We start from the raw sequence: 25,869 nt of genomic DNA on the forward strand, positions 1-25,869 counted from the left end.
AGAGTCTACCAAATGAAATTAAGGGCTCCAGAAACTACTGTGGGGTGTGCCTGATTCTACAGCAAGGGTCATCCTGTGGTGCGATGTTGGTCTCCAAAAGAAGCCAGATATAGAAAGAGAAAGACTAGAAGACTCTCAGGGGATCCCTCCTGAAAACTCCATGCCACAAAACTCATCCACTCTGTCCAGGGCTCCTCTGGGCTGAGATCCCTGGATGCTCCAAACCTTCCTACCCTTTCCTCACTTCTAGCCCAAGCCTCTTCAATAGAAGGGGGGCTGAACTGCTCCCTGTCACTCAGCAGGACACCTGCTTCCTGTGCTGGCCAGGTTCTCCCCAGGGCCCCCCAGCCAGGGTCCACGGTGCCTGCTGTCCTGTTTCCGTTCCCCATCCTCTTTGGAGAATTAACAATGGGAACATCCTTACTTTTAAATAGTCTACTATTTTATCTTTTTATTCTTTGAAATAAAACTTTAACATACAAATATTACTTTTAAGGCAAAATTTGTGGTAAAAATGCAAATAACATTCAAGTTATATAGAGATCTCACTTTAAAAATTACACTGAGAATTTCTTGGCGCCCCGTTTCCTTTTCATAATGACATCTCCAGACTTGGAGGCTGAGCAAAATCAACTTAAAGGCATGCTTTTGCCTGAACCATCCGAGGTTCTCCTGTTCAGATACTTAATCAACTTTTCTCTATAACCGTCTGTCTTCGTTAAACAATACACGTTCCAAAGGCAGCTCCTTTCTTGCCATGGATCGCTCAATCTCAGTCTTGGACTGCCCTTCTCCCACGTCCACCCTTAACCCTGACCCCTGGTCGCCGCGGGGCCTCCAGGACTCCCACCGAAGAAGGCCCACCAAGGGCGAGCTCCGCCCCACCAAAGCCCCGTGCCCACCCACTGACATCTAGCCCCGCCCATCCGAGGCGGAGCCGACTCTACGTCCGCCCCCAAACACAGTCACGTGCCCACCACGAGTGGGGACCCTTGCGCTGCGCCTTGTTTCCCACCTTGGACCAAAGCCGGGCTCCGCGCTCCCAGCACAGCGTCCGCAGCCGCTGCGGGAGGCAGAGCAGTGCGCGGACGCCCAGTCCTCCCGGGCAGTCGGCGGCGTGCGGGCCCGGAGCCGGTGAGTGCAGCCGCCAGCCCCGGGCGGCCCTCGCGGGCGGGGAGAGGGCTGCGGGCGCCCTCCTGGGAGGTGCGCGGAGTGGCACTTTAAAATTAACCCCATCTTAATCCTAGGTTTCCCAAGCTTTACCGTCGCCTGCGCGCCTTGTCGTGACCTTGTTACCTGCGGGAAAAGTCAATTACCGAAAAACTAAGAAGCATCCCCTATGGAACCCGCACCCCCCAACCCCCGAGGGATGTTTACCACTGTCCCTGCCTACTCTTCTCCCTGGGGGGTTTCAGCCCTGTCTCTGCGCCCACCTCTGACCCCCCCCCCCCCAGGAAGTTGGGAAAAGCATCCATTTTAGCCTCTCCCCATGGGAGTGAGTGATTTACCTTAAAAAAGAGGGCGATGGTGACGCTCCTCTCTCTCATCTCCTGTTTTCAGAGTCTGCTAAGCGAGCCATTAACCAGCCTTGAGAGAGGAGGGGCTTGAGGCCTGGCGTGGTTTCCCCATCAAAGGTGTCCCTTTTGGTTCTAACCCTTTAAGGCTATATGGTAGAGGCAATTTGCTGCCCAATTTTCCATCTTCGTAAATATACTTAAAAGAAACATACCATGTGTCTAGATCCTTTAAGAATTAGATGCATTTCAGAGGGAAGTTTTTCCAGAAGCTTCCTCTTTTGGAGATGACCTCGACACAGAGAGCTGGTGAAGGTTAAGGTCAACAGCAAGTCTCCTGGTAGCCCAGCTTTTTGTCACTATAGAATCTCTAGTGTCTTCAAGGTCTGATTAGGGAAATATTACTACATTTCAGTGACTCTAAAACATCATTAAATTTAAAATACACATTACTGAATGTGCTGCTTATTAAACTATGAGAAAGCATGGCTTGTAAGAGACATTCCCATTTCAGAGGTTTAAACATTTTTTTTTAGAATTGCTGAAATACAAGGAGCTCCCACCATGCCAGGAACCTACTTAGTTCTTTGGGTTTTCATCATTACTTACAGTCTTGTGCAGGTGAGGAAACAGGTAGTTAAGTAGTGTGCCCTGGGTAAAGGTTGTGGCAAGGGCACTTCTGTGTCTGAGAAGCCGGGGTGCCTTGTTCACAAGCTGTCAGTGAACCTGGATGATTTAGGGCAGGGAGAGATCTAAAGATAACCCTACATCAGGGTTAAAATGGAACCCCAGTTGCTTTTCAGTTCCCAGGGATACATATTTGTAGTTAAGCTGGATGTGACCTCTCCTTGCTCTAAACCCACATGACCCTGTTTCTGCAGGTGCCAGGATTCTGATCTCTGTACTATTGGCGCACACACAGCGCCCTCACTAGTGAGGTGGTCCTGGGAGGGCTGGATCCACATCTGTGTCCTTGTGTACCTTATAGCCTTCTCTACCGCGACCAACTCTTCCCTAAAAATGGAAAGGGGTGGGGAATAATTCAGCAGCAGTGGGTTGAATTGGTTTTGGAGGGAATAGATGGGGTTAGAAAAAGTGTGGGGATGAGTTAGTGCCCACAGACCAGGTGAAAAATAACAAGGGCCTGCTCCTGTTCAAGCTGCCACAGGATCAAAGGAGAGGGTGCCCGGAGGTGATGTTTAGCACACTGCGGGAACTTCATTGTTTGCTACCTGAAGGAAGGTGAGAGGACCTGGAAAGGAAAACTATTCCTGGGAAGCTGCCTCAGCTGGTCTCTTTGATCTGGCTGTCCTCCCAAACCACACTCCCTTTGGGTCAAAAAAGCTGCTTGGAGCTTGGCACCCATCGTAGGTGCTGGAGAGAAACCACCTGTGTCATTTCTGCTTGCAGGGATGCCAGAAGGGCCATCTGTGAGGAAGTTTCACCATTTGGTCTCCCCTTTTGTGGGGCAGCAGGTGGTCAAGACAGGGGGCAGCAGTAAGAAGCTAAACCCTGCCACCTTACAGTTCCTATGGCTCCAGGACGCCCAGGTGAGTTCGTCATCTTCTGGTGGGCTTGTTCATACCTCACACAGGTGGGCCGGCATCATCAGCACATCCTGTGCCTCCCTGGAATTTACCTCAACACTTTCCATGCCATTATGTCCTTTAGCCCGTCTCGGACTCCATGCTAGGACTCCATGAGCTCCTCCTCGTTCAGTCTGGTGTTTCTCAGCTGGAAGTGGGCATCACAGTGGCCCTTGGGACGATAAAAAATATACATGCACAAGCTGGAGATTCTGATTCTGGGAGCCTGGAGGGATTCTGATGTGCACCTTTGCTTAGGAACCAAGTTTAATCCCATGGGTCAAGGACATAAGGAAAGGACATAGCCTACTGATCAAGCTTCCATCTTGGCTCACATTTACCCTGAGCATAAGTCAGAATTCCCTCAAGGGGTTCACATGGCTCCTGTGGTCTGACTCAAGCATCCCTCTGATTTTTCCTGCTTGTTGAGTGGAGAAGACAGAGAGTTAGGGCAGGAGATGTGTCCTCATCAATATTGTATCCCTGGTACTTAGCTCAGTGTCTGGCACTTAGGCATATAGCAGTTGGATGTAGAAAAATTAAGTGAGCTGTTGCTTAGCTATGTGCTCCTAAGCAAGTTACTTAATCTTAGTTCTACTTTTTGCAGTTATAAATAGGGATAAATCACTTAGCAGTTACATTGTTATATGAAGCCGACTTTATGCTTGGCACATAATAGGTGCTCAGTAAATCTAGTTTGCTTTCTTCAACCTTACCTTTCACACACACACCCACAGGTTATACAACCATTCTTTAAATCATTTTTTTAATTTTTTTTTATTTTATTCATTTTTAGAGAGGAGAGAGACAGAGAGGGAGAGAGAGGAGAAAGAGACAGAGAGAGAAGGGGGGAGGAGCTGGAAGCATCAACTCCCATGTGTGCCTTGACCAGGCAAGCTCAGGGTTTCGAACTGGCGACCTCAGTGTTCCAGGTCGACGCTTTATCCACTGTGCCACCACAGGTCAGGCTATACAACCATTCGTGGTTAGACCTGGGAGAGGTCTAGCTCTTCCCCTATGGCTTCTGCATTTGGAGACGGGCTCAGAGTAGGGGGAGCATTTAGCCCAAGTTGACATAGCTAACAAGAGACAGAGACTGGAACCCAGGCCGTCTGACCTCAGGTTCTTGCTTCTCCCATGAGAGTATTTAGACTTTGTCCTGATGGTCCTGCAAAATTTGCAGGGGCAAGATTATGCCCCTTCCTCTCAGGAATCCCATCACGTAGCATGTGCCTATTACAGAGCTGGACTGCAAAGAATGGTTACCAAGTGGCTGTGTAGGCAGAGATGTGTGGCATGGGAGCCTTGAGGTGGAACTGGGGGCTGGCTTTCTAGTAAACCAAGGCAGAAGTTGGCATTGTGGGAGCCTGAGGAGCCCAAGGGAGGTGGCCTTGGGGAACTGCCTCCATGTGGGCAGTAAGGACTCATCAGTGGGCTCCTTCTCTATCAGTTGATCCCTTCCCCTCTGGAACTGAAAATTGACTTTGGAAGGTGAGTGCGTACATCTCACTATCAGCCCATCTGGGGCTGGGGTGTGTGTGTAGATTTTTAGCTGAATGTATTGAGATCTCTGTAAATCAGTAGATAGATTCATTAGTAGGGAAGTGGAGACAGGTAGCCGGCATTCTCTCTACACCTGGTCCAGTATCATCTTTTCCTTTGTTTTATACTCATTTGGCAGAGCACGCACTCCAGGAGCTGCTTGAGCAGAAGTGCATGGGAGATAAATATTGAGTAGTGTTTCTATTCTGTCCTTGTTTGTGCGGGTGAAAACAAGGCATTCTATGGAAAATAACCTCACAGGGTGATCTGATCATAAATTGTTTTTTTGAAGAAGAAGAAAAAAGGGGAGGAGAGGAGCAGGAAGCATCAACTCACATATGTTCCTTGACCAGGCAAGCCCAGGGTTTCGAACTGGCGACCTCTGTTTTCCAGGTCAATGCTTTATCCACTGCACCACCACAGATCAAGCCTGATCATAAATTCTTAACTGATCAGGTCATGGTGGATAGTCGTGCCCCAGGCATATAACTTTTTAATTTAATGGAATTTATTGTCTCATAATTCTGGAAATTCTAGATCAAGAAGAGAGCAAGGTTGGTTCTTCTGAGGCCTCTCTCTGTGTCCTATAGACAGCATCTTCTCCCTGTGTCCTCACATGCTCGTCCCCCTATATGTTGCTTGAAACTTTTTAGTTAAAAGTTTATTCATTGTTTTTGTGCATCTAGATTAATATACTTTTGAAAGCTCGTAATCTTGTTGACTATCCTCTAATCCAGTCCCCCTTTGCTTTTTCCTACCTCCATGTAATCTTTCTTAAATTACGTGCTTAATTAATTAATTTATTTATTTTTGTGTGTGAGAGAGAGATAGGGAGAGAGATAAGAACTATCAACTCACAGTTGCATCACTTGAGTTCACTGATTTCTTTTCATATGTGCCTTGACTAGGTGGCTCCAGCTAAAGACCCCTTGCTCAAGCCAGTGACCTTGGGCTCAAGCTGGCGACCATGGGATCATTCCAATGAGCCCATGCTCAAATTGACAGTTCTGCACACAAGCCAGATGAGCCTGTGCTCAGGCTGGCAACCTAGGGGTTTCAAACCTGGAACCTCAGCATCCCAGGTCGATGTTCTATCCATTTCGCCACCAGTAGTCAGGCAAGTCCTTAATTTCAAATGCATAAAAGAAGCTGCAAAACTGTTGTTCTCCAGAGCATTTGAGATCTAGCTCCCCAGCCTGTGTTGTCAGTTTGGCTTAAAAAACTCATAAAAATTCTGTACAGGTTTGGGCATTTTTTTACATCGACAGTTGGGTAGGGTGGTAGGGGGATATCTAGGGATCGTACACTTTTAACCAATCCTTCAATTAAAAAAAAATCTTTATTATATGCGGCTTAAGTGTCTGTCGCTGATAGCTTATTGGTTGCTTGTGTAACTGTACTAGCCAATGGGGTGAAGGTGCCATGGCTGAACGCAAATTGAGCGGGTCAGGGGAAAGGTGAACATTTGTTTGCATTGGCAATCATCTGTTTTACATAAAAACTATGTCTTAATGTAATTTCTTTTAAGAATGCCTCCTAGAAAATACAGCACTGAAGAGGAGAGAAAAGGAGCTAAAGCACAAAAACGGCTTTCTCGACAAAAAGAAACCACTGAGCAGAGAAAGACAAGGCTTGCTTCAGTCGCAGAGCAAATGCATCTTTCTCGGCAAAATGAGACTGATGAGCATAGAGAAACAAGGCTTGCCTCAGATGCAAGACAGAAAAGCCTGTCTTGACAAAATGAGTCCCTTGAACAAAGGCAGGAGAGAAATGCAAAAAAACGACAGTAATGCTGACCGAAACGCAAAAAGGATTAAAACAGTTTCAAACGGAGAAACTTTGACATGTGAATTAACATTTTATTATTTAAATCACCTTTATTTATTGAGCTAGCGGTGGCTCTTAAGAAATGTACCGCCAGTGGTTTCCTTCATTGCACTCTACTTTAAGCAATTAAGCAAGTAGAAGGGGGACACCCCGTGGGGCACTAAGCAAAGTGGCGTCCTCGCCACCTGCCCTGGGTAATTCGGTTTGAATTAGCAGACACCTTTGCACAAATCATTTTAATTACAATTTATAATATCTAGAACAGTGGTCATTTTGTATGACCGCCGGGCTTTCTAGTATATATATAACATTTTTGACATATAATTGACATAGCATACAATTCATCTACTTAGAGTGTGCAATTCAATGACTTTTAGTGTCTTCACACAGAGTTGTGCAACCATCACCACAATCAATTTTAGAATATTTTTATCACCCCCAAAAGAAACCTGATGTCCATTAGCAGTCACTCTGCATTTCACCCCAACCACGGCCCTGAGCAACCACTAATTGATTTTCTGTCTCTATAAACTTGCCTTTGTTGGACATTTCACATGCATGCAATCAAGGACATCATATGTGTGTTTTTCTGTGACTGGCTTCTTTAACTGAGCATGCTTTCAACGTTGATCCATGTTGTAGCATGTGTCAGATTTCTTCCTTTTAAATACTGAGTTCCTGGAAGGAAGGAGCAGAGACTTATTCATCTGTGTGCGCCTCAGAGCCTACCATTCTGTTTGGCACGGTGTATCAACTTAATTAATGGTCAGTTATTTGAAGGAACCGGCGTGCACAGGAATTTAAAAGAGGGACAGTAGAAATTGTCATAGTTGAAAAGGGTATAAGGATATCCTGACCAAAGCATTTTGGGCCTGGGAAATGTTTTGACCCTGAGGGGCATTTGACAAATATTTTCTTTAGCATTATATCGACATTGGTGAATTTGCATTGAGAAAGTATTTTCTGGAGCAAATTCTGTTATGCCCGCTTAATTCCTTGCTCAGTTTTTCTTTTTTATGTAGCTCAGTTAAACCATTCTTCATGTATAGGAATAAATAGCTGTGCTCCGATTTGCACATATGTTATTCTGGAATTATTTAAAAAGGTAATGTCCTCTTTTGGGGAGAAGATTTCAAGACTGCTACAGTGGTAATTTTTGTACTAATGGACAAATTGGAGATCATACCAGAACCATGACTTTCAAGGAGGCAGGCATCCTTGGTGTCAGAGTAACACGGGCACTTCCATTGTTAACGCCAGATGCTTTGGTTTTAACTGGTTGAAAGACTGCCTGAATTTCAGGTCATGTAGAACAGGCTCATCCTGGTCTGGCTGTGTAGACATTGTCTACTAAGGCTTCCATATGAAAATAGAAAACAAAGCAGCTGGAACATTCTTTGGCACACATTTCCCTGTTCTTTTACTGAAATTGTTTACATTAGGGTGAGGTGAACTCTTTACTCATTGTATAGTGGTGGGTTGAGTCATACTGGTCAATTATTATGTCAGTATTCCATTTTATTGATTATACTTTTTTATTTTGAATTCTCTTGTGGCTGTTACTTCTATTAAATCCAATTTCAGGGGGTGGTGGGGAGTGCCAAATTTTACAATGTGTTGTCTTTACAATGTGTGGCACCTGTATGCTCATTATTTCTTTTTTAAAAAAAACATTAATCACTGAATACAGGGATGACAATTTGTATTCATTTAGCTAATCCATGAAAGAAGTTGGAACCATTCTAGGGTGGCCCTGCTGTCTAGAATGGTTCTATTTCACTGCTAGTCTGATTCCCACTTGAATCTACTCACTTGAAAATGTGCTTGTAAGGGTATTTTTCCCCGCCAAGAAGGAAGAAAGGGGCCGGAGCCACGAAGTGTAGAATAGTAAAAAGCTTTATTGAGTACAGAGCACGCATCTCCCCCGAAGAGGTTCCCTGGCCCCAAGAAAAGATGGAGGCCAGGGAAGTCGCAAGGGGTGACCCGTGTGGGAGATATTTAAAGGGTCCCTAGGGTGGTCGAGCTAATATGACGTGGTGAAATCTCACTGGCTGGCAGACGGTTGCTTTTTTCCAAAGGACTCCTGGGAGTTTCTTTTGGCGCGCTTGGTTGTGGGCAGCCCTAGCCAAAGTTCCCGGGTTCCTCACGTGACCTTCCCCCATTATCCACTGACCTTACAGTGCTAACTGCCCACAACCCTGGAGCAAAGAGCAAAAGTCAAGTGTAAAATATTCAACTTTGGAAAGCTTCGTAGAGGAGGCAAGAATGGAGAAAAATGCCCCTTGTTAGTCTTCCCCTTTCTAGGTCTGTGAGGCTTTCTTTGTTTATGCTATAGCCGAATGTCACAGACTGGGTGGCTTATAAACACAGAAACTTATTTCTCAGTTCTGGAAGCTAAAAATTCAGGATCCAGGTGCTGGCAGATTCAGCTTTCTGGCTCATAGATGGTCATCTTCTCTCTGTATTCGTACGTGGTGGAAGGGACAAGGGAACTCTCTGGAGTCTTCTTTAAAAGGGCACCAATCCCATTCAGGTGGGCTCCATCCTCGTGAACTAATCACCTTCCAGAAGCCACCTTCAGATACCAAACCACTGAAGGTTGTGTTTTCAATATAGAAATTTGGGGGGGTACACAAATACATCTACAAGCAAAGGCTTAGATCATGTTCATTTTTTTTCTAGGTCCATGGAAAGAAATTATTCCTTAGATTTGATCTAGATGAAGGAACCAGGTCTCCTGGCAACAACCCATTGCCAGAACCTCTACAAAAAGGAGACAGGAAGGAAGAGGCTGGGGACCAAAAGCAGACTGTGGGTCCCGACAGCCAGAAAATCTCCGGCCAGTCCTCCCAGTCTCTGGAGCTTGTCCACAGTGGAGACCACGGTTCTGGGTGTTTGGAGGGAGACGGCCCTGCAGGAGGTGCTGAGAAGTGGCTGCAGATCAGCTTTGGTTTGTTTGGCAGCATCTGGGTGAACGAATTCTCCAGAGCAAAAAAAGCAAACAAGAGGGGTGACTGGAGAGACCCCAGTCCAAGGTAATGGCATGGTGGAGTGGGCCGTGGGCTGTATCTGCATCTGCACCGGTCTGCAGTGTCCAACGTGGCCCCCACGGTGTGGCACACCGTGGGCACCCTCAGGTGGCTCTCCAGTCTGCTGTCCAGCAGTCCGCTTCCTAGGGGAGAGAAGACCCTTACCCTTCTCCGCTTGCTTACCTGTCGTAGGAAGTAGACTAGTCGGCACCCAGAGAGGAATGCTCACATCCTGGGTTAGCTTAGAGAAGGGGAGAACTTTCCCAACAAACACGGCCTTGGAGGCGAGGCCTCTGAGGAACATTGGATGGCTTGATGTTAGGGACAGAACTGTCCCAGTTAGGGACACTCTGAGTTAGGGACAGAATTGTCTCAGTTTTTAATCTGTTCATGTTGAGACTATCTTAGTGCTTAAAATACTATCCACATTCAGGGTTATTTCCTGAGCATACGGACCCAGAGGGGGCATTGCTGATAAGATGCCTGAGCAGGCTTGTGGTTGAACATTCTTCTGGCCTTGCAGAAGGCTCGCTGAGCTGATTTCCCACCAGCACTGGATTGTGTACTTTCTTTTTTGTCACTTTGTAGGAGTTTTTGGATATTATGTGTTAACCTTTGTGATGTGTGATACCAGCGTTGTTTCTTGTCTGTGTCTTTTGACAGTTTTTGTGCCTGTTTGGCATGCAGGATTTTTAATTTTTATGTAGTAAATAGTATTTTTTGAATAATTTTTTATTTTTCAATTACAATTAACACAGAATATTGTATTAGTTTCTGCTATACAATGTAGTGATTAGACATGTATATAACTTAGGAAGTTATTAAAGTCTGGCACCGTATGGGGTTGCTATGTTTCTTATGATAGCTTCTTTAACCCAAAAGTCACACTGCTTTTCTATTTTCTTAAGTCTCATATTATTATTTTTTTAATGCTCAGAACTGCAGTCTTTATTTATGGTCTGATGAAGGGCTAGTAAGATGCTCTGGACTGTAAAAATAACTCAGGTTGGCTTAACCCTTTCAGTAGTATGAACGTTCATGTCCATCCTCGTGCCTCCTGACCATCCAGAGTCTGATCGTTCAGAAATTTTTATTTTAAAAATGTGTAAGGCAAGATTAAAAAAAAGGCAAATGTGGCCCTGGCCGGTTGGCTCAGTGGTAGAGCGTCGGCCTGGCGTGCAGGAGTCCCAGTACGATTCCCGGCCAGAGCACACAGGAGAAGCGCCCATCTGCTTCTCCACCCCTCCCCCTCTCCTTCCTCTCTGTCTCTTCCCCTCCCGCAGCTGAGGCTCCATTGGAGCTAAAGATGGCCCGGGTGCTGGGGATGGCTCTGTGGCCTCTGCCTCAGGCGCTGGAATGGCTCTGATTGCGGCAGAGCAACCCCCCCAAGATGGGCAGAGCATCGCCCCATGGTGGGCGTGCCGGGTGGATCCGGATTGGGCGCATGCGGGAGTCTGTCTGACTGCCTCCCATTTCTGGTTTTGGAAAAATACAAAAAAAGGCAAATGTATGTTCTTCTTATTTCCATCCATAAATTGGTTATCAAACAAACATGATTTTAAGTTAATAAAACTGGAACTGGAACTCATTTCATTTTTGGAAAAAAAAACCAACCTCACTCCCGGAAGTCAGCGAGCATGAAAAAGACTCACTACTCAAAGGGTTAAATTGGGAGGAGATGGAAGTAGGCTTTGGCATTGACCCAGTTCTCAGCTTTTGGCTTCAGGCTCCTGTGAGTCTCCTTTCTTTGCACTTTTCCACATGTTGGGTTTGTCCTTAGATCAGCTAGCTGCAAGAGGCTCTGCAGTCCCAGGTGTAAGTCCGCACAAAGAAAGGAAAGGAGAAGGGGCCATTTCTAAACATTCATTTGAGCAAGGGGAGCTTCCTCAAAAGCCCCCAGCAAACCTCACTGTCTGCAGCTGGCTCCTGGGCTGCTTCCTGAACTAGTCAGTCTCCATAGGGGATTGAAATGTTCTCCCACTAGCAAGGCTCCCAGGTTTTTACATTTGTCATGGAGTTAACACCTGTCACTGTCTTACTTTTAAAGTCTTGTCTATTATGTCTTCCTTCTAATTTTTCATGTTTTTTATGTTACTTTGTATCTTTACCCCTTTTTTCCTTAGTTAGGCTTTCCAGAATTTTATCTACATTGTTGGGCTTTCAATTAAATAATGTTAGTTTTATACACTGTTTATCTAAGAGAGTTTTGTAATTTTCCAAATGGTTGAGTGTTTGGAGTCATCGTCTTGTTTTGTTGTAATTTTTTATTGGTTATGATCAGTGTTAGGATCAAAGTCTGTACTTTTTCTACTTTTGGCATTGAGATTTGTAATTAAACACATAATTGCTCTTTGCTTTACACTGTATTTACATAAATGTAGATAGTATGTTCATTCAAAGTAAAACATTCTGTAAAAGTTAAGAACAGGTTATGGCTTTGATAACTCAGATTCTCTGTCCTTGCTTGTTTTTTGTTCACTTAATGTGCCAAACTTGAGAAGAGAAGCATTAAGTCCCCCAGGGTAGTTGTGGTTTTAGAAAGTTTCTCGTCTTTTCTTTGTAAGCATTTTTGATTGCGTGTTTTGCTGCCCTGTGGTCCCAGGCATCAGGGTCCCTGACTGTCATAGATTCTTTACATCTTCATAATTAAATAGCATACCCTCTCTTTGCCTTTGGTTTTGAATTATGACTTTCTTGATGTTAATAGTGCCACTCTGTGTGGTCAGCCCACCCCTTGGGCTTTTCTTACTTAGTTGTAGGTATGTTTTATGTTTTTTCACTTATTTTAGATGTTTCTTATATACTGTGAAGCAGGATTTTTTGTATCTTTTCTTTTTTGGGGGTATTTTTCCGAAGTTAGAAGCAAGGAGGCAGTCAGACTCCCGCATGCGCCTGACTGGGATCCACCCAGCATGCCCACTAGGGGGTGATGCTCTGCCCATCCGGGGTGTTGCTCTGTTGCAACCAGAGCCATTCTAGCACCTGAGGTGGAGGCCATGGAGCCAACCTCAGCACCTGGGCCAACTTTGTTCCAATGGAGCCTTTGCTGCAGGAAGGGAAGAGAGAGACAGAGAGGAAGGAGAGGGAAAGGGTAGAGAAGCAGATGGCCACTTCTGTGTGCTCTGACCAGGAATTGAACCCAGGACTTCCACATGCTGGGCCTATGCTCTACCACTGAGGCAGTTGGCCAGGGCATTTTTATATCTCTTTAAAACTCAAACTGAAACTGTTTTGAATAACTAGTACTTGGATTTTCTTTCATTTGCCATTTTATTATACCTTGTTTCTTTTTGTTGGACTTATTTCTTTTCTGCTTTTTTTTTGTGCTAATTTGGAAGTATTGTTATTTATCTTCATTCTTTTGGTAATACTTTTATCTTTATAGTATACCTGTATTGTTTTAGGAGTTAATAACCATCAAATTAAAAATTGTTTTAAATTTATTTTTCAATTACATTTGACAGTTGAAGATCAAGTTTTTAATAACATAAATGAATAACACTTCTCCCTTATTATTGAGATGGGTGTTTTGGTCACTGTCCTTCACTCCTCTGAGATGAGACCCTGACAGTATTTCTGCTTCACTACTGCTTCCTGTCACATCCACCCTGTTGCCTGCATTTGCTGAGATAGTTTAGAATTTTAGTTCCAGATGCTTAATTATGTAATTATATATAATTAAACTAATTCAGAACCTTGTCCACCCATCTCCACGTCTTTCCTCACCACAACCACTGGTTCATTGGGGCAAGAATGCATCCTGTCTTGTTCCTGCTGCCCAGCACGCTAGTGCTTCCTTCACGAATTTGAAAGCTGTATCTTGGCTGACCCAGTTCCTAAGGAGCAGGCCAGCATTGAGACCTTCAGGCAACAACATGGCAAGACAGTGGCGGGCCAGGTCCCTGTGGGCATGATGGATGGTGGTGGCCCTGAGGGGCATGAAGGGATGGGTATATGAAACACCAGTTCTTGATCCTGATGAGGGCGTCCATTTCCGAGGCTACAGTATTCCTGAATGCCAGAAACTGCTCCCCAAGGATAAGGGTGGGGAAGAACACCTGCCAGAAGGCTTACTCTGGCTGCTGGTAACTGGGCAAATCCCAACAGAGGAACAGGTATCTTGGCTCTCAAAAGAGCGAGCAAAGAGGGTGGCTGTGTCTTTCATGTGGTCACCATTTTGGACACCTTTCCCGCCAGTCTCCACCCTATGTCTCAGCTCAGTGCAGCCATCACAGCTCTCAACAGGGAAAGTTACTTTGCCTGAGCATTTGCAGAGGGTATCAATAGAACCAAGTTGATTTACTTGGGAGTTGATTTATGAAGACTGTAGAGATCTGATCACAAAGCTACCTTGTGTTGCCACAAAGGTCTACCAGAATCTGTACTGGGAGGGCAGCAGTACTGGGGCCATTGACTCTAAACTGGACTGGTTCCCCAATTTCACCAGCATATTAGGCTATAGCGATGCTCGATTTACCGAGCTCATGTGCTTGTACCTCACCGTCCATAGTGACCATGAAGGTGGCATCGTAAGTGCCCATGCCAGCTGGTTGGTAGGCATACCCCTACCTATCCTTGGCAGCAGCCATGAATAGATTGGCAGAAATCTGACATGGACTGGCAAATCAGGAAGAGCTTGTTTGGCTGGCACAACTACAGAAAGGAGTTGGCAAAGGTGTGTCCGATGAGAAGTTACGAGACTATGGCACACACTAAACTCAGGATGGGTTGTCCCAGGCCGTGGCCATACAGTACTAAGGAAGATTGACCCACAGAAGACGGGTCAGCGAGAGTTTGCTCTGAAACACCTGCTTCCTGACCCCGTGTTTCTGCTGGTCGCTCAGCTGTACAAGACTGTGTCCAGTATTCTCAGAGCAGGGCAGGGACCAGAGGGAGATGCTCACAGTGGGGTGCTGCCAGTGCTATGGCATGGCAGAGATGCAGGGACCAGAGGGAGATGCTCACAGTGGGGTGCTGCCAGTACTGTGGCATGGCAGAGATGCAGGGACCAAAGGGAGATGCTCACAGTGGGGTGCTGCCAGTACTGTGGCATGGCAGAGATGAGTCACTGCACAGTCCGGCTGGGGTGTCACGAGCATCAGGTGAACTGGCACACTTCCCCTGGAGCTGAGCCCTAGGCTGCCCTCTACAGAGGCCCACGTCCATGAGCACCGCTGGCCTGGTGCAGTTTGTGAACTCTAAGTCCGGGTAAAACTGGAGATGGGGGGAAACTAACTACTAGAAGTTGGAGAGCTTAAAAAAAGTATACTTTTGTTTCAGGGGGCTTTTAAAGACATAGGATTAAATTGTATCTGAGGCACTAATAATAAGTTTGAGGTTAAAATATAAATTAAGATGACAGGTGAACCCTTTTCCCCTAACCAGCTCCTTTCCCCTGCCTGGTATGAGTTGCTCGTCAACTGCGGGGTGACCAGGACTAAAGCATGTGGTGTGTGTTAGAATCTGGCTCCTCTTTCCCTGGGTCAGAGCTGAGTGCAGAGAATCTGCAGGCACGTTGGAGCTTTGGTTCTACTCCGCCCAGCCCTCACGAGGCCAATGAACCAGGACTCTGCACCTCCTGTCTCCATAGGGATCCTGTTCAATTGTTGGCTGTACCAAGCCCGGGGGCCCCTCTCCACTGTGCACAGACACTTCCTAGCAAGACCTGTTGGTTAGCTGGACATGCTTTGGGCATTTTTTTTATGCTTCCAGGTAACCATAAAGGCCGTGGCATTTGTTGTTACTGGCACCCAGTGTTTGATTTTTACTTTTTAAAATTATCCCATAAGAATTAAGATCTGGGAGTGTTCTCATCCCCATTACTGTAATACCTCCTTTGAGATTTTCTGTACATGTTGCTCCTCAAACAGGATGCTCTGGGCTCCCCCTCTTGGTCTTTTCAGCAGGTCATGTAGAGCACTGTCTGATACATTGTCCTCCCAGTCCTTTGGCTTTATAAGTGCTTATTACCATGAACTAAGCTGTTTAGCTGCTACCTTCTGAACTTCTTATCTCTTTATTTTCACATGTTGTGGGCTATAGAATCAGGACTTGGGAATGACCAGCACGATGTCTACATGGTCTGGTCCCCGGGATATACTGGCACCTTTTTCTGAGCAAGGAAATGATTTAACTTTGGACATGGTATCCTTTAAATATCAGGCCCAGGGGCTGAGAGCATTAAACATAATAAGCCTCCCTCCTCCTCCCCTGACACAAGGAAGTATCCCTTCATGTATCAGGGTCCTCATCCTGCCTGTCCCGTCCCTAAGAGCTCACAGTACAGTGTGTTTTAGAAGCCCCCTCTGTGCAGGTTCTCAGTGACTCCCGTTGCTCTACTGCCTTTTCTTTAGGAAAGGGTTGAGCCCTCACCAGGTAGCTTGGTTGGTTAGAGCATCATCTGGAAGCGCAGAGGTTGCCACTTAGGGGTACATGCAAGAACAGCTCAGTGTTCCTATCTCTCCCTCTCCCTTTCCTCTCTCACTGAAATCAAGAAATAGAAATTCTTTTAAAAATGAAAGAAAAATAAAAAAGGGTTGAAATACACTGCTGCTGTGCCCCCTTCCTCCCTCACAGCTCCTGCCTGGGTTTGTGTGGATCCTCATCCCCACGGTGTTGAGATGGACACACTGTCTGTAAAACCCTGGGTAACTTGTCAAGTCGTGACGCATATTTCAGATTATTCTGTATAAAATGTGGACTAAATGGTTTTGTTAACAAAAAGCCCACAAAACTAATTAAATTAAAAACATTAAAATAGGTATCGTTTGCTTTAAGAATTCTTCTTAACACTTGTGTTGTAGTTTTCAGTTGCGCTTTCATAATTAATCCATTTTAGATCTCACAGTAAACATACAAAATCCAGTGCTGCTCATTCTGTCTTGTCCTTTTCGTCTTCCCCTAGCTCGCAATCCTTGCTGATTTGAGTATTCACGTCATATTATGCAGAGATGGTTTTCGAGTTCCTGTTCCTCTGTATAAATTCACCCTCTTGCTTTCGCATAAGAATGTCATTGTGGTCAGATGCACGAATTGCATCTTCCTTCCAATATGGAGTCCAATTCCAGCCTCATTATCTTCTCTTACAGAGTAACCCATTATTTTTTAAATCAGAATTCGTAAGATTTTCCCTGTGTTCTTGGGGTTCAGTGCCACGTCCCAGCATAGCTAGTAATTGTCCAGGTCCTGAGTGAGAAGGGTGTGGAATGAAGAAATAAACTCAGAGAAAAAGGATGGCATCGGAGAGCCTCTGCACCGCCTTTAGCTGGCAAGAGCGAGTCTACGCCCCAAACTGCTTTATTTATAGGGCAGAGTCAAGTCATTAGCAAATCTAAGGGATCTTTGAAACAAAGTCACAGTTGCAGAGGCAACCCAAGAATTCTCCCCAGTACAGAAAACTCTCCACCCTGCATAACATGTTAACTTCACAAAACAAAAGGTAAAAAAAAAACTGCCTCCTCTCTCTCCCAGGGACATGGGGGATAGGACAGTAGAAACAATCCAGCATCACAGCTAACGTGGAGATATGGAGAAGAGCTTAGTGTTTAGCAATTTGTTTTGTATTTTTCTGAAGTGAGAAGCGGGGAGGCAGAGAGATGGACTCCTGCATATGCCCGACTGGGATTCACCTGGCATGCCCACCAGGGGGCGATGCTCTGCCCATCTGGGGCGTTGCTCCCTGCAACCAGAGCCATTCTAGTGCCTGAGGCAGAGGCCTTGGGGCCATCCTCAGCGCCTGGGGCCAGTTTTGCTCCAATGGAGCCTTGGCTGCAGGAGGAGAAGAGAGAGAGAGGAAGGAGAGGGGGAGGGGTGGAGAAGCAGATGGGCGCTTCTCCTGTGTGTCTGACCGGAATCGAACCCGGGACTTCTATACACTGGGTCAACGATCTACCGCTGAGCCAACTGGCCAGGGTCAGCCTTTAGCAACTTAATCAAGGAAGTAAGGTGGGGGGTTGGACAGATTGTCAGCTTACTGCCAGTCCCCCACACCTCTGTCCCCCAAAAATCTAATCTGCAAGGACCCTGTCAGCCTGCAGTCTCCAACAGTTCAGGAAGCCTGTGGGAGTATGTCTGGGTGTGTCTTTCTCAGTAAATCTTGCTGAAACTGGGAGTGGTGCCTCATTAGCATCTGTGTCTTCCTTTCTAATAAGCCCTCTTTTTGTGCAGGTTACCACAGCTCCTGAACTTGAGATTTTTCTGTATGTCCATGTATTGTTATGATCAAAAATCGAAGGGCCATATGTTTTCTTTTAATTACTCTGCTTAGCCCTGAAATTATTATTATTCTGGCAGAGCCATCCCTTTGTTTTTTCGGGACCTTAGCTTCCCCATGCTCACCCAGATAGTGGAGTAGGAATGTACAGACCAGTGACCTAACAATCCTGTGGTCACTCTGTGTGCTCACTACCTTTTCCTTCTTCCCAGGTTGGTCCTGAACTTTGGTGATGGCAGCTTCCTGGTGTTTTATAATTGTCAGATGTCTTGGGGTTCTTCCCCAGTGCTCAAACCCACTTCTGACATCCTGTCTGAAAAGTTTCACCGAGGACAAGCCTTCGAAGCTCTGGGCCGGGAGCAGCCTGTCTGCTATACACTGTTGGACCAAAGATACTTCTCAGGCTTAGGTATGACTGATGGGAACGGGATAATCCCCACAGAGTTATTTCATAGAAAAGTCCCTGGTCTGGTAGCACAGACCTGAGAGCTACCTCAAGTGTGAGTACTGCTGGGCTTCAGATGATCACTTACTCTCTTCAGCTCCACTTCCTTCGTTTATGAACAGAGGCGGTTAGATTAGGCAGTTTCTAACTTCTTTCCTGGCTTCAGAATTTATATCCAGATTCTGTTATCAGTTGTAGTCTTCCTGACAGCCACATTAGCATATAACCCCCCAAAGGGTAAAGTTATGTCTCATCTATCCTTGAATCCTCCACTGCCTAGCACTGTGCCTGGGACACAGGGGCTGCTTGATAGGTGTCTGTTAGGAATCAAAGCCATGCAGTTTGCTAATGCAGATTGGTGCATTGTTTTGTTTTGGTTTTGTTTTGTTTTTGTTTTTGTTTGTTTTTTTTTTTTTTTTCTGAAGCTGGAAACAGGGAGAGACAGTCAGACAGACTCCCACATGCGCCCGACCGGGATCCACCCGGCACGCCCACCAGGGGCGACGCTCTGCCCACCAGGGGGCGATGCTCTGCCCATCCTGGGCGTCGCCATGTTGCGACCAGAGCCACTCTAGCGCCTGAGGCAGAGGCCACAGAGCCATCCCCAGCGCCCGGGCCATCTTTGCTCCAATGGAGCCTTGGCTGTGGGAGGGGAAGAGAGAGACAGAGAGGAAAGCGCGGCGGAGGGGTGGAGAAGCAAATGGGCGCTTCTCCTGTGTGCCCTGGCCGGGAATCGAACCTGGGTCCTCTGCACGCTAGGCCGACGCTCTACCGCTGAGCCAACTGGCCAGGGCTGGTTTTGTTTTTCTACAGAGACAGATAAAGAGTCAGAGAGAGAGGGATAGATAGGGACAGACAGGAATGGAGAGAGATGAGAAGCATCAATCATCAGTTTTGTTGCGACACCTTAGTTCATTGATTGCTTTCTCATATGTGCCTTGACCGGGGGCCTTCAGCAGATGGAGTAACCCCTTGCTCGAGCCAGCAACCTTGGGTCCAAGCTGGTGAGCTTTTGCTCAAACCAGTTGAGTCTGCGCTCAAGCTGGCGACCTTGAGGTCTCGAACCTGGGTCCTTCTGCATCCCAGTCTGACGCTCTATCCACTGTGCCACCGCCTGGTCAGGCAGATTGGTGCATTATTAATGGAGGCTGCTCTCCGGCAGATGGGGCTGCCTGCTGGTCAGAGCAGACATGTCTCAGGTCTACATTAGGATCTTACAAGACATGAGTGAGGAAGCAGGTTCCTTCACTGTTAGGTTTCCTGAGCAGTGGACCTGTGAGTATTGAGAAGAGCTGAGCAGTTTGAAAACTAGGAGGTTAGCCTGACCTGTGGTGGCGCAGTGGATAAAGCGTCGACCTGGAATGCTGAGGTTGCTGGTTCAAAACCCTGGGCTTGCCCTGTCAAGGCACATATGGGAGTTGATGCTTCCTGCTTCTCCCCCACTCCCTCCCCCCATCTAAAATGAATAAATAAATAAATAAAATTATGAAAACTAGGAGGTTAACTTAGCTGGACTATAAGAACATAGCATTTATTATTTCCCACAGTGGGGCAGCATGTGCCCCTGTGATTGACTGCTGAGGCAATAGGGCGAGCTGGTGGTGGCAGAGTGACCTCCATATCAAAGGCATCGTTTTGTCTGCTGCAGGCAGAGCTCACCTCATGGTGGGGGAGAGGATGAGGCCCAGTGGTTCACCAGACAGTGGCCTTGCATGTTTGTGTTAGGACCATGGGAGTCCCTACTCCTTGAAGAGCAAAGGGTTTTTCAGAAGTGACCTTTAGAGTATATATAGCAAGAGCTAATGCCCTACTAACAAAACATTATTATGAACAATAGTAACAACAGCCAAAAATTTTCAGGTGACTCTAACATGCCAGGCATGGGGTTTCATCCTTATTGCTATTCTGTAGGATAGTAATTTACTAGTTTTCCCTTTGTTCAGATGAAGAAATGAAAGCAAAGGACATATTGCTAGTAAGTGGTACAGCCTGAGATAGGAATCCAGGCAGTGTGTCAGTGAATTTTAGAAATTATGTGTATAGCCATGAGTAGGATGATGAAGCCCCTGGAAAGGGCAGTAATTTCATTCACCCGTTTACTCCACACGTGCTGAACGCTTGCCTTCTACCAAGCCCGACCTTCGCTGCTGAAGGAGATTACTACTAACGGCCCAGCAAGAATGGACTCAGTTCACCATACCTTGAGAGAGTCTGAAATAAATGCCTAGTAGAGATTATAGCAACTCCATTGCTGGAACATTTTGAAGAGAATTATTGATATTGCAAGGAAGGAGCAAGGCTGGCTTTACAGGGAATGCGGCAGGAGTAGAAAAATAATAAAATAATATCTCCTAGCACTTTCTGTATTTTAGGCATTATGCTTAACATTTAAACAATAATACAGCTGATACTTATTGAGTACTCTACGTACCAGCCACTGTGCTCAGCATTTGTGTGTGTGTGTGTGTGTGTGTGTGTGTATGAATTCTCACTCACTGCTCACAGAAACCAGGTAACATCCCCATTTACCGATGAGGAAACTGAAGCCTAAAGAAGCTGAGGAATTTGCAGTCATATCACTAGGATGTGGATGGATGAGCAGGAGTTAAACCCAGGTAGTCAGGGTCCAGAGCCTATTTTGAGGACCCCTCTGCTATATATAACATGAGCCGTGCGTGAGTTTTTATCTCCTTTCATCTTCACAACAACCCTTAAAGTAAGCATCACCAAACCCATTTTATAGACAGGGAAACTGACTCGGGGATGGGGGCACTCACCCCGAGAGTCCTTGTACATGGCAGAGCTGGCCCCAGGTCTTCTGAGCTTCTCCCTTGTGCCATCATAGGAGCTTGAGTTTTCTTTATTAACTTCATGCACTGGTTTCACTGCAGATGTGTCCTGTGTTCATCCCTCGTCCTCTCCCTGCTTTCTTCCAGGGAACATCATTAAGAACGAAGCTTTGTATGAAGCTGGGATCCATCCGCTCACTCTCGGGTCACTGCTCAGTCCTCGGCAACTTGAGACCCTGGTGGATCGCGTGGTGGAGTTCAGTGCAGACTGGCTTCAGGGAAAGTTCCAGGGCAGACAGAAGCACATGCAGATCTACCAGAAGGAGCAGTGCCCTGCTGGGCACCAGGTCATGAAGGAGGCCTTTGGGCCTCCAGGTGGCTTCCAGAGGCTCACGTGGTGGTGCCCACAGTGCCAGCCCAGGCTGCCACCCGACAAGCCAGAGCCAGTCCAGCTTTCCTAAGGCACTCAGGCCCCTCTTTACAGACCTTGCCCTTAAGGGAGCGTGATGCCAGGGTGTCGAGAAAGGGGGTGTGGGCAGGGTTTGAGATTGCAGGTGTCATTAGAGGGGAGGGTGAGGCAGGAGGATGCCAGTCCTGCTCATACCCATCTCACTGAAGTTATGTCTAAGGCAGAGTTTTCACAGGGTTAGATCCCCCCCCCCCAGGTGTTGGTTAAATCTTCTATCTAGTTCTGTTATTGTGAAAGATGAGAAAAGTTATGATGACAATTAAGGGAAAAGCCTCCTGGAACAACAGTGGGGTAATGAAAATATAAGTGTGGAAATAGCTGTTTGGTTTGATTTGGGTTTTGAAACATTGGTTGGTTTTAAGGCCCTCCCTTTGAGAACAGGAAGACGGAATTGTCTTTTTTCATTTCCCTGGAGGGATCCAGGGGTGAGGATGGAGTCGTGTGAGGGTCCTGCCCAGATTCAGCCTCCTGCCTGGGTCCTTTTCCGTGGGATGGAGACAGCCAGTCAGGGAAAGGGTTGGGGAGGAGGTGTGCCCAGTGGGCTTTAGGAAACAGCTACTTGTTTCCTCCCAAGGTGATATATTTGTGACCCTTGCTATGTGGGACAGTGCAGGGATCAAGGTTGGTAGAGCCACAGTGTAAACTTGTAACAACAGCTGGAAGAAAGTAGGATATGCAAATAAAGCTCTTTGTCATTTTCTGTTGTCATCTTTATTTGGCAGGATGGTGCTAGCAATGTAAATTACTGAGTGCTTTGTGAGGCTGGCTGCTTGGACTCACTGAGTAGGCCTGATGGGTCCACTTAAAAGGAAGGGGGGATTAGGGAGCTCACACCAGCTCTTCTGCTCCTCGGGGCACTTGCCTTGGCAGGAGATCTGGTGAAGCCGAGATGGATTTCACTTCTGTTGCTTCAGCCTCTGGTACATAGAAGATAGTGATTTGTGTGAGTGAAATTCAAAACAGTGGCCGATATTTCTGGTTTTCCTTTTCTCTCAGCTGTCTTATGAAATTGAGAGTTGTTAACAGTGGGCAAAGCCACTTTATGGCAGACCTATAACCTGTATAATAGTGTATATATACTGATTCCTTACTATGTAAAGCACTTAGCCTACTCTCGCCATGTAATCTGCAATCCCATGGAGGTAGGTATTCACTCTGACTGGCTTTGTTTTATAGGTGAGGAAACTGAAGTCTAGACAGGCTGAGGAACTTGCTTGAGGTCACATGGTTAAACAAGGGCCAAGGATAAACAACTAAAGTCAAAGCAACCAACTACTTGAGCTAATGCTTCTCATCTCTTTCTTCACCCCTCTTCCTTCTTGTCTCTCTGAAAACAAAAACAACAACAAAAACAAGGGCACACGCCTGACCAGGCGGTGGCACAGTGGATAGAACGTTGGACTGAGATGCCAAGGGCCCAGGTTCGAGACCCCAAGGTCGCCAGTTTGAGCGAGGGCTCATCTGGTTTGAGCAAAGCTCACCAGCTTGGACCTAAGGTCGCTGGCTCGAGCAAAGGGTTACTTGGTCTACTGAAGGCCCACGGTCAAGGCACATATGAGAAAGCAATCAATGAACACCTAAGGTCTCGCAACGAAAAACTGATGATTGATGTTTCTCATCTCTCTCCGTTCCTGTCTGTCTGTCCCTGTCTATCCCTCTCTGACTCACTCTCTGTTTCTGTGAAAAAAAACAAACAAAGGCCTGACCAGGCGGTGGCACAGTGGGTAAAGCGTCGGACTGGGATGTGGAAGACCCAGGTTCGAGACCCCAAGGTCGCCAGCTTGAGCTCGGGTTCATCTGGTTTGAGCAAAAAGCTCACCAGCTTGAGCCCAAGGTCGCTGGCTCAAGCAAGGGGTTACTCAGTCTGGTGAAGGCCCACGGTCAAGGCACATATGAGAAAGCAATCAATGAACAACTAAGGTGTTGCAACGCACAACGAAAAACTAATGATTGATGCTTCTCATCTCTTCGTTCCTATCTGTCCCTGTCTATCTCTCTCTCTGTCTCTGTAAAAGAAAAAAAACAAAAAACAGGCCTGACCTGTGGTGGCGCAGTGGATAAAGCATCGACCTGGAAATGCTGAGGTTGCCGGTTCGAAACCCTGGGCTTGCCTGGTCAATGCACATATGGAAGTTGATGCTTCCTGCTCCTCCTCCCTTCTCTCCCTCTGTCTTTCTCTCCTCTTTCTCCCTCTCTGTCTCTCTCTCCTCTCTAAAAATGAATAAATAAAAAAAACAAACAAAGACACATACTTAATTGTAGCCCTCTAACTGTTGGCATGAACAACTACACCATAGGTGTTGGTCAAGTCCTGGATGACATCATTAGGGGTATGTCCCACAAAGTTGCCATCAGTGGAGTTGTACGGGTTATTGGCACCATCACAATAGGGCTCTGAATGGAAGAAATGGGGAGGTAGAAACATGCACAGCAGAAACCACATCTACCATGCCCCTTTGTGTGTGTGACAGAAGGACAGACAGGAAGGGAGAGAGATGAGAAGCATCAATTCTTCATTGCAACACCTTAGTTCATTGATTGCTTTCTCATATGTGCCTTGATTGCGGGGCTACAGCAGAGCAAGTGACCCCTTGCTCAAGCCAGCAACTATGGGGTCATGTCTATGATCCCACGTCAAGCCATCAACCCTGTGCTCAAGCTGGGTGAACCCGCACTCAAGCTGGTGACCTGGGGGTTTCAAACCTGAGTCCTCTGCATCCCAGTTCGACACTCTATTCACTGCTCCACTGCCTGGTCAGGCTACTGTGCCCCTTTTTAAGATTTAACTTGTCATGGCAGGCAGCTCTCAGCAGAAATTTCCAAGTTCTGAAAGGAGGAAGGAAAGGGCTAGCATAAGTGGAGCGAATGAGAGAAAAGGTAATGGTGGTACAGAGGCAGCAGGGGTGGGGAATTGAATGGTGGGAATTACTCTTGTTCATGTGCCTGGTTGATAGGAGAGGTTTTTGCTCAACAGAACTATAGGTGAGGAATATAGAGAGGGCAAGTCCAGGTTTCTCTTAAAAGTGAAGAGAGGTACGATATGTGTACTCAGCACATTCCAAGGGAGAGATTTATTTATCTCTCGAGTTTCCAGATAAGTGACATGGTGAACAACTTGGAATTTAATGTTAGGTTTTAGTGGCCTTGGCAAAAAGTAGTAGAGGCTTGTTCATACCAGGTGTTCGTTTAGATTTGGTCTCTGACATTGAGGGGTTCATGATGAGGTAAAGAGTCATGAGATAATTAGAATACAGAAAGTGCCTGACCTGTGGTGGCACAGTGGATAAAACATCGACCTGGAAATGCTGAGGTCGCCGGTTCGAAACCCTGGGCTTGCCTGGTCAAGGCACATATGGGAGTTGATGCTTCCAGCTCCTCCCCCCTTCTCTCTCTCTGTCTCCTCTCTCTCTCTCTCTCTCTCTGTCTCTCCCTCACCTCTCTAAAATGAATAAATAAAAAAAAATACAGAAAGTTTAGGAAGAGAGGAACTACTGGATATGATCGAAATACTGAGGTTTGTGGAAATAAAGACCACTTAGAATAGAACGAACAAGTGTTGCTCTTTCATCAAGCTTGCTGCACAGCGAGGGCATCAACCAACATCACACGCATTTGGCAGACTGAGGCAGGCAGGAAAGTGGGAAAGCTTTACAGTGGAAAGTCAGCAGGAGTGCTTGGATTGGAGGAGGTCAGCATGGGGAAGCTGAAAGCAGGCTAACTAGTAGGGTGTCTTGTGTGATTGGTTTGGGGAGCATATTTGCCTTTCTGTGGTTGGTCCTGTGTGGGAAGTGGGGACAAAAAATAGAGAAGTCCTTGATCAGATCCTGAGCATCCCAAGCCAATTGCTGCAGAGGTTGTGGGTCAGAATGCTGTACTGTAGTGGTCTGATCATTGTCCATTTGTACGTGCCGTCTTCAGCTGGCACTGAGTTCAGACTGCATGTGCTGAATTAGGCTCCAGCTGTGTCTCTGTCTTCCTCTGGACTGGAACCTTTCTGGGGTAGAACATCATTTTACTGGTCTTTATTTCCAGGGCCTGCCACATTGTTATTGTTGAGTGGAAGTTTGTTCAATCTAAAGAACAGATAAAGGAGAGGCCAGTGAGCTTTAGATGAATATTCCTGAAGCAGGAGATTGTGCCTGAGCTATAATGAAAGCGCGCAGTAACCAGGTGAAGAGCAAGGAAGGGCAGTTCCAGGCAGGTGAATTACTTGGGCCATGACCTGGGGTGTAAAGTACATCGGCCTCTTTGGAAAATGTAAGTGCTGACAGGGCAGGATCAGGGTTTGAAAGTAGCAAACTGACTGGATAGGAGGCTAAAACCCAAAATAGGGCATGTTCGTGCCAAATGATGAGGGAGTTTTTACTCTGCCAGAATCCTTGATTTTATCTTGAAAGGCATTTCAGCAATTTAAAATGGAAGGGTTGTCAGCAAGAGAGTAACATAATCAAGTATA

General features: G+C 46.4%; 1 protein-coding gene and 1 pseudogene across 1 annotated transcript; both read left to right on the forward strand.

Annotated features, from left to right (window-relative positions):
* The first annotated feature begins 962 nt into the window (after positions 1–962).
* Positions 963–22,111, forward strand: NEIL2 (nei like DNA glycosylase 2). The gene is made up of 5 exons (XM_066253419.1): positions 963–1,134; positions 2,925–3,064; positions 9,152–9,504; positions 17,923–18,119; positions 21,092–22,111. The coding sequence occupies exons 2-5, from the start codon at positions 2,927–2,929 to the stop codon at positions 21,403–21,405; spliced, it is 1,002 nt and encodes a 333-aa protein (XP_066109516.1). The 5' UTR covers positions 963–1,134; positions 2,925–2,926; the 3' UTR covers positions 21,406–22,111.
* Positions 11,177–14,710, forward strand: LOC136321033 (citrate synthase, mitochondrial pseudogene; annotated as a pseudogene).
* Positions 22,112–25,869: the final 3,758 nt, after the last annotated feature.

The sequence above is a fragment of the Saccopteryx bilineata genome, chromosome 1 (assembly GCF_036850765.1).
Source record: "Saccopteryx bilineata isolate mSacBil1 chromosome 1, mSacBil1_pri_phased_curated, whole genome shotgun sequence".
In the NCBI taxonomy this organism is placed as follows: domain Eukaryota; kingdom Metazoa; phylum Chordata; class Mammalia; order Chiroptera; family Emballonuridae; genus Saccopteryx; species Saccopteryx bilineata.